The following is a 9,170-nucleotide window of genomic DNA, read 5'->3' on the forward strand; positions in this document are numbered from 1 at the left end:
TAGGAGACAGAAGTGGAGGGTAGCAGCAGCTCCGAGGACATTCTACTTTCACTTGTCACTAGCTTCTCAACCTTACCAACCGTGCCTTTAAATGGTTTGTGGGAAATGATGTATTTCTCACAATGTGGGCTAGATGAAGAAACTAAGGCTGTCAATCAATTCAAATATTCAATTGTGATTAGTATCACAACTGTCAATAGTCAACTTGCTAATTACTAAATGAATTGCATATTTTTATCTTTATGGTCTAACTGTTCTTTTAAAGGAATACCTGGACGTCCTCTGGTGTTAAGTCCGTCCACATGGACCGTCCATGCAGATAACTGGTCTGGTCCAGAGAACTGGAACGGCATTGGACTCCATGTGCCACAGTTTATAAAAAAGAAAGTGAACCAACGTGGGCATGATCGAAATTTTGCTTTACTTTCATCTCATTACATCAACAGACAAAACAAAAGCACTTCCTGTGATGGTGGATAGTAGCCTAATACTGAATTACTGTTATCAACAAATAACGTGTATAACACTTACATATTAGCTGTAAATCATGTACTGTAATTTCTAATTTCTTATGAGTTTATCTTTTTGCCAGAATTAGCCTGGAGAGGGTAAGACGTCACCCTGAAAATAATAATATTGGTTCTTAAGCCCACTGTATTTTAACATTCACTTGAGACTGTTTTTATTTATTAAATTATTCTAATTCCTCAGAAGTGCTTGTATTTCCTGTAGCTTATTTTAACGTGAAGCACCACACTATGGGAACCAATAGTAGTAGAGATGGAACATTTATTGATCATTGCACAATCATAAGTGCCATGTAACATCCCTCCCTGCAATGCTCTCAATTTCCCTCCAATTTTCACTTCTGCAGTGGCCTTCCCAAGCTCCAGACACAGGTGGTGTCATTATAATCACCACAGAAAGGGGAAGGGGGTTGGGTGGGGGGGGGGTCTTGAATCAGTTTTTTTAATTGAAGTGATTGTAATCAACATGTGTATTAACGGAGTAAAAATTACCTTAAAAAGAATTACTTTCAATTTGATGTCACAAGAAAAAAGTCTTGAAAGAAAGTGAAAACCTAGAGTGGGACCAAAAGGTCTTTATTAACCACTGATTGGGACATTTCTGTAATTTCCATCTTAGGCACACTTCAACTATGAGAGACAAAATGAGAAAAAACTTTTTAGGAAATCACATTGTAGGATTTTCAAAGAATTTATTTTTAAATTATGGTGGAAAATAAGTTTTGGGTCACCCACAAACAAGTGAGATTTCTGGCACTCTCAGACCTGTAACTTCTTCTTTAAGAAGCGCTTCTGTCCTCCACTCGTTACCTGTATTAATGGCACCTGTTTGAACTCGTTATCTGTTCGTTAAGACACCTGTCCACAGCCTCAAACAGTCAGACTCCAAACTCAACCATGGCCAAGACCAAAGAGCTGTCCAAGGACACCAGGAACAGGACTATATACTTGTACCAGGCTGGGAAGAGTGAATCTACAATTGGCAAGCAGGTCGTTGTGAAGAGATCAACTGTGGGAGCAATTGGAAGAAAATTGAAGACATAAAAGACAATCGGTAATCTCCATCAATCTGGGGCTCGACATAAGATCTCGCCCCGCGGGGTCAAAATGATCAGGAGAAATCCCAGAACTACAAGGAGGGCCCCCGATGAATGACCTGCAGAGAACTGGGACCAAAGTAGCAAGGACTACCATCAGTAACACACTATGCCGAGAGGGTGTCCCCTGCTGAAGCCAGTACCCGTCCAGGCCCGTCTGAAGTCTGCCAGAGAGCACATGGATGATCCAGAAGAGGATTGGGAGAATATCATGTGGTCAAATGAAACCAACATGGAACCCTTTGGTAAAAACTCAACTCGTCGTGTTTGGAGGAGGGAGACTGCAGAGTTGCATCCCAAGAGCTCCGTACCTACTGTAAAGCACGGGGAGGAAACCTCACGCTTTGGGGCTGTTTTTCTGCAAAGGGGACAGGATAACCCATCCGTGTTAAGGGAAGAATGAACGGGGCCATGTATTGTGAGATTTTAAGCCAAAACCACCTTCCCTCTGTGAGGAAGGATATGGAAAAGTTGATAAGTCTCCCTATGTCTCAGTGGGTAAAATGAATGTTTTACCCAATTTTGTAAGCTCCATGCTACCTCTCTCCCCTCCTGCTGGCTACTGGTGTAAATTACAATCGGCGCTATCTAAATTTATGTGAAAAGGAAAGTGGCCGCAACTTAAGATGTCTACTCTAGAGAGGATGGTGGCCTTTCAGTTCCCAACGTCAAACTCTATTTCTAGTCCTTTGTGTTAAGACCCCTCCTCACCTTGTTTAACCCAGACATGTCTGTTTTCTGGCGTATCTTAGATGCTCTGACAGAGCCTCGGTTTCTCCATGACCTTCTCTTTGCCAATGTTTCTATCAAACAGTCTAAGCTACACCTTGGTCCCGTAGTCTCTCATCTTATTAAAACTTGGATATTAGCAGACACAAACTGCCATATAGCTTGGAACTGGCACACTTTTTTCCCCATTATTCACTAATGCAGCACTCCTGATTGGTGGGAGGCCGATGACTGCTCCTCGGCCGTTACAAAATGCATTCAGTCTACCACGCTCCGCTTTTTTAAAAGATTATTCTTTGGGGGGCTTTTCCCTTTTTATTATGAAGTGACAGTGAAAGGGGGAGAGAGATGGGAGGATGACAGGCACCAGGTTGGATTCAAACCGGGGACGCTGCTGGACATAGCACACATCGGGTAAACGCTCTTACTGTCTCTAGCCGCCCCCCGTCTTTTTTCTTTTACCTTCAATTAAGATCAGCACTCAAGGCACACAGTGTCCCATGTTCTGGGAGTGCTCTCCCGTTGGACAGTTCTGGAACATTATTGCATCCAAAATGTCCGCCGTGTTTAATGTTACTGTTGAGGTCTTGATTCTAAATGACCTGTCAACCTTTCAGCTCTCTGAAGCGCAAAAACATGCTGTGTTTGCTGGACTTGCAACCCGTCGGAAGCCACCTCATCACTTTTGGATAATGTATACATTCTTGTCTGTCTTGTTGTTCTTGTCAACTCGTTATTCCTTTAGTTTTACTTCCTGTGATTTCCCTCTCCTATGATTACCCGATGTCTTCCACCTGTTTCCCAGCCCTCTTGTCACCTGCCTCTTGTTACATCGTTACCCTCTGGCTTTAGTCTTGGTGCGTCCCTTGTCCTGTGTCAGATCATTGGAGTATATCTGTTGGAGTGTTGTGTCTCCATGTGTTGGTTTGTTTCTGGTTCCTTGCTTCCTAGATGCTTTGCACTCTGGATTTAGTTTTTGCCTGCCTCTTGTTATCTCGTGTGTGCGTGTGTGCGTGTGTGTGTGTGTGTGTGTGTCTGTCTGTGTCTGTCCGTCCGTCCGTCCGTCCGTCCCTGAGGTCTGTTCATTCCCTGTCAGTTTTCCCGTTCTGTGCCTTTTGGATTATGTTTTTCTCCCTGTGGATTTAGTTTTTTTGGTGCTTCGTTTGATCCCTGTGCTGGTGTGGACATTACATTTTTGTTTTAATGAACTCTCTTATTTACTCACTCCTGCCTGCCTCCCTTCCCCCTTTTGTAATGGTCTATGTCTTGAGGGATCCTTTCCATTTTGTTAAACAGTAAGAATAACATCCTGAGCCTGTCTGTGGCAAAAACACATGTACCTCAGCGTAAATACTTTCAGGAAGGCCTCACTACTAATGAATGCTCTCCTAAAGCAATTCAGCTGTTATCCTAATAAATGTATATTTTATCATGCGGTGTATAACTGTCTCATATCTACAACTAGTCTCCCCTGATTGAAATGTCTCTCAGTGTAAATCCTTCCAGGATACTTCACTCTTAATCAACGCTCTAACTCCACTCAACGGTTGGAGGTGGTCACCTTCCTGCTCAACCAATCAGAATCGTACACAAATGGCAAGGGCCAATCACAGAGTCGCAACCCTACTTTAAATAATCTGTTTCTCCCTTTGCTATCAGCTGTCATTACCCTTCCACCTCCAGTCATCTACTCCAGCTCCACCCACCCCCCTCTCCTGCCACCTCCAGTCATATCCTCCAGCCCCCCCCCCCCCCCCACCCCACCACCTTGTTGAAAGAGTATTGTTCACATTAGTCACGTAGACACCAATTCTTGTGAAAAAGGGTCCAGGTTAAAAAACTAAACAAGGAATTAAGATAATTTGTTGGCCTTGGAATGGATAGCAGAGCAGGAGAAAGTGGTAAAGATAGGAGGGTGGCATGCAGCGAAGGGCTGGGGGTGCAACTGATCCCCGGGCTGCTGAGCCTCAGCACAAAACCTGGTGAGCCCCAAGGGAGGCCCACAAAATTACAATGAAAGTAAAAGTATAGCAATATCACATTGTAAAAAAATACTATGAATAAAATGTAAAAGTCCTGCATTTACATTTTTACATAAATAAAAAAAGTATTTAAAGTAAACATTCTCATAATGCAGAATATCTTTTATAAGTGTAAAATGATATATTTTGGTGGAGAGAATGTAATGATAGTGTGACAGTAGAAAGAGAAATTCTAGAACTGTGTCATAATGGAGTGACATCCCACCGGAACCTTCCTGTGTGGTCACTCTGTCAGAGACTGTTCCAGGACAGCAAACCTTCGGAGAGTCAGAGCTTTCCAAACCTTTCTCACAGTTTTATTTCTTCAAACCTAGCTCCCGGCCCATCATTTTTCCAGCAGGGCCAAGGTAGGCCGGCTCTTCTTCTCCAGAATCAGCTACGGTTGACAGCCTCAGCGTGTGAGTTGGTCTCATACTTGCCGATGATTATTCTTGCACCTTGGCTAGCTATCCCAAAAAATAGTTTTATTCAATACATTTTTCCCCGAATGTTAGTAGCTGTAATTTTGTACTAAATGATTTTCATAAAATAATCATCCTACCTAGTCATTTTGTTAGTAATGTTCTCAACACACATCACCATTTCCCAACAGAAAATAATGTATTTCATCTATCTGATAAAGCGTGTGTGTGTCTATCTTTGAAATATCTCATAAATCTACTTTACACTTGCTTTCCTGGGTACCCAATGAAGTTGGGGTTTGGAGCAATTAGGACAGCTTTGGATATGAAAAACTGGGACTAAACCTATACGGCTGAACAATAAAGTGGCAGCGTGGAGTAGGCTGACAGGCTCTGGACCGCAGCGGGGTTGGGGAGCTTTACCGGCTTGGGCTGTGCTTCACTTTTTGAGGCTTCTACCGTAACATGATTGCTGGATATCCCAAGCAAACTGGGCCGGAGCATGAGCTGTTGTGTTGAACAACGTTCAAAAAAGCCAGCGCTACGTAACGCTAGCTTCCTAAAAGGAAACTCAATAAATACACTAAATGTCAAATGAAAGCCAAACACTATATCATATCATATTGCTGTGAGCTGTACATTCGCCACGTCTAAACAGAGGCAGAACGTAACAGAGCTGAAAGGGCCAAGACAGCAGTTATCAGAACCCCACTGGGTCCGGTTAATTAACTACTGCTAACTTATAACACTAACCCACTACACTAGATTCATAAAAGACCCTACACACTTCTGGTACTGTAAACCCTGCAAAAATATCACATCTGCAAAGATAAATGTTCAGTTTTTTGTTGTCACTTTCAGATTTCTTGAACTATGAGTGAACAACCAGCCCAGAACCAAGGGGGTTCTGCTGCCTTGGTCCAGATGCCGGATACTCTGCATATTGACCTTCCACATGTTGATCCAACGGAAGTCTGTTTTACAATCAACAAATTTTTAATACAAATTACCACAAAGTAAGTGCTACAGCTAAAAATATAGTATTATATAAGTATTAGTATTCTTAGGAGGACATGTCATGGCCACATTGTTATTACAAATAAGCAAAAGTTGCAGTTGGACACATCTGTATAAAAATTGTGAAAAAATTAGTTGTGTTCACATGACAGATCTGAATCGTTGTGCCAACAACATTGACTTCTTTCTTTCAGGCATTGGGAGTTAATGACAAATGGCTTGGTGAGCTGTGTGTTGACCTCTGTGCTGGCCAATTCTTGCATGGACATCATCCAGATCTTTGCAGATACTATTGTGGATATCCTAATGCCACAGGTCTACAGATACAAGAAAACCTATGGCACCTTTTCTCCATCTGTCCTTGGCCTAACGGAGGACCGAATCCACACCTACATGGGGGATTCTATTGAACAGGCACTGGCTGATGCCCTAAGGATAAAAGTCCAGAATTTTGTGGCCACTAAGGAATTCTCCAAGTCACTTTTTAGACACATTTCAAAGACTGTCAACTCAGTCTTGACTTTGTTCACTCAGATTCCCGCCCTGGAGTCAAGACTTCCAGTGGTTTTGGTCAGTGGCTGTGTGACTTCCATTGGAGAACTTACAGATATGGTTCGTCAGTTTGCCACCATACTGACAGGGGCCTTCGAAGCTCAGCAGCGAACTCAAAAGATGACTGAAGATCAGCGGAGCAAGACTGCCTCATATGAACCAGGCAGAGATGTGGAGCCCCCTGTATTCAATTTAAATTCCAGAAGTGACTTAAAGAAATTAGTGAAGAATTACATCATTCGCATGCTGAAAGTCCTAAAAAACGCTCAAATGCCAAACTGTGAAATGAGCCCTAGCAACCATAGAGATGTTTGTATTAGAGTTGGCTCAAAAACACACATTTTGACTGTGGAGGACAGGAAATCAGATAGACAAGAGTCTGCCATGTCCTCTTATTGTGGTCTGGATTCCATACCAGGTGCTGTGCCTGACAGCAACGACACAGAGTCCCAATCTGTGAAGTGTCCCTTTAGTTCAATTACAGTAATGGCTACAACTCTGGACCATTCTTCTTGTTTAAGTCCCATAGAGATTGAGTCTATCAAAAATATAGCTGACGAACTGGTACAAGATTTTTTGGAAGTAGATCTGCAGGAGGCAGTGCAGACAGACAGTTGGCTGGAGGTCGGTAAACTCAGAGAACTCACGGACAGAAGCTTTAATGTGGTAATGAGTGGCCGTGACTACCAGATTCCGCTAGCGCCAGCTGGAACACGCATTTATGACACTATGATCCATAGAAACCTGAGGCGAAAGAGCATCATCGACCCAGGCATTGTTGCTCATGCTCTGTACCTGAGGACAGCAGAGGTTGTTACTCGTTGTGCTGTGCAGGTTCTCCTTTGGTCAGAACTACACTCAGAGCAGTCGTCTTTTCCATCTCCACTCGCTTTCGAACAACTGTCTGTAGATCCTGACTTCATGCTTGTAGGACATGCTGCAGGGGACCATTTAGAAATAGTGCCTTTAACTCCTCCTAGCATCATTCCAGTGTTGAGTCAAGAAATCACATATGAAGTTATCCCGGAGCCGCCTGAGCTAATGCAGTCCCAGTTGCCGGGAGGCAATGTTCTCGCATCCCTGTGTACTCTACTGGTTCGTGAGATGCTCGTCGTCATCGGTGGTGGAAGTAGTGAAATGATTAGTGAGGTTGTAAGGAAAGTGATTCAACAGCTTCAAGATGTGGATCCTATGCTGTACAACCACGTCTATGACACCTTGATGGGTCGGAGTTTCAAAGACATTTACCAGGCTGGCATTAGCGACCTCCTGCTGGAGTTTGGTTCAGTAGATGAATTGAAGGAGGTCGCAAGATCAGGTGATCCCACTTTTGAGAAGGCAATTGTGAGAGCACTGAGGACACAGCTGGGAATGCCTACATATCCAGAATGTCATCAAAACACAGACAAGAAAACAAGCTGCGGTTTCTTCAAGAAGTTAAAAAAACTGTGCAGCAAAAAAAAGAAGTTTGGCAAGACTACACCTGTCATCTCTCTGGCCAGGGACCAGGACCGGAGCCAGCCACAGGGTACTTCAGAGTTGTGTTCATTCTATGATAATTTAGCTTTCATATTGACAGAACCACAGACTGTATTACTACAGTTTGCAATCCTGCGTAGGTTCACCATCTTGGAACTTAAACATGTACATTTATTTATTTTTCATGTATTTTTCACCTATGTAGCGTCTATATCAAAAGCCCCTCTATGCAAATTTTAGCTTTTCAAACATAAATCTATTTGTATCACAATCATAAATACGTTACTCTAATAGTGAGTCAGTATTGGAAGAAAAGAAATTAATATTAACGTTGTGTTTTTATTTTTTTCCACCAAACATTTGTGTAAAGAAGAAACTATGACATACCAAACAGAGCAACGGCAACGCCCACCCATGAGTAGGAGAGCTGCCTCCACCAAACAGATGTTTTCCTCAATTGCTACAACACTGGCCAGACCCTTGGCAGCTTGCATTTGCCAAGAAAGCCAATAAAGCTTCAGCACAGAGGGGTCTTTGGATCCAGGAGTGGGTACAGGAACTTGAAGTTCCACCCAACCTCCTTCCTGAAAGCAAGGATCCACTAGACTACAGCAGGTTTTCGATAAAGCCTTTTCAAATTTCTAAGAACTGGGGAATTATTAAGAAACTTACTTAGGAACCTTGCTGTCACATTGCTGTCACGTGTCATCACAGATGTACAGTGAACAACAGGGCGTGTGTGGCAGGGGTGCGGTTTATTTAATCAAAAGTAAACTAAAATAGGTCCTGCACACCTGCTCCTTGTGTTGATTGGCTGCCGTGAGTGGTGGGTGTGCAGTTTAGGAGCAGTAGGTAAACAGATTCAGGTAAAAACACTACATGACAGGGGCGCCCAGGGAGCTCAGTTGGTAGAGTGGGCGCCCATATGTAGAGGTTTACTCCTTGAGGCAGCGGGCCTGGGTTCGACCCCGACCTATGGTCCTTTGCTGCATGTCATCCTCCCTTCTCTCCCTCCGCTTTCATTTATTTAGCTGTCCTGTCAACAAAGGCCTAAAATGTCCAAAAATGTATTGATGAGAAGCAGCAAACTAACTTACAACATGCTAATAAAACCACAAAAAGTAGCTGGGATGCATCAACACGTCTAAAATATAAATGCCCTTTTGCCCTGTTACACATACCACATCAAGGGACATAACAGTCAAATTTAACAATGTCCATGTATTTATTTAAACAGAAAGAACACCAATAACTTAAAAAGCAGAACTGCAATGCTATCATCTTTAAATCCCTGATACAATCTGCAGGCCTACTGAAGGAGAGAAG

At 43.0% G+C, this 9,170-nt stretch overlaps 1 protein-coding gene across 1 annotated transcript; it reads left to right on the forward strand.

The window, feature by feature from the left end:
* The first annotated feature begins 5,661 nt into the window (after positions 1–5,661).
* Positions 5,662–8,457, forward strand: LOC117961257. Its single transcript, XM_034899801.1, has 3 exons — positions 5,662–5,812; positions 6,008–7,893; positions 8,215–8,457. Exons 1-3 carry the CDS (start codon positions 5,670–5,672, stop codon positions 8,355–8,357), a joined length of 2,172 nt encoding a protein of 723 aa, XP_034755692.1. The 5' UTR covers positions 5,662–5,669; the 3' UTR covers positions 8,358–8,457.
* The last annotated feature ends 713 nt before the right edge of the window (positions 8,458–9,170 follow it).

Source organism: Etheostoma cragini, chromosome 18 (genome assembly GCF_013103735.1).
Source record: "Etheostoma cragini isolate CJK2018 chromosome 18, CSU_Ecrag_1.0, whole genome shotgun sequence".
Taxonomy (NCBI): domain Eukaryota; kingdom Metazoa; phylum Chordata; class Actinopteri; order Perciformes; family Percidae; genus Etheostoma; species Etheostoma cragini.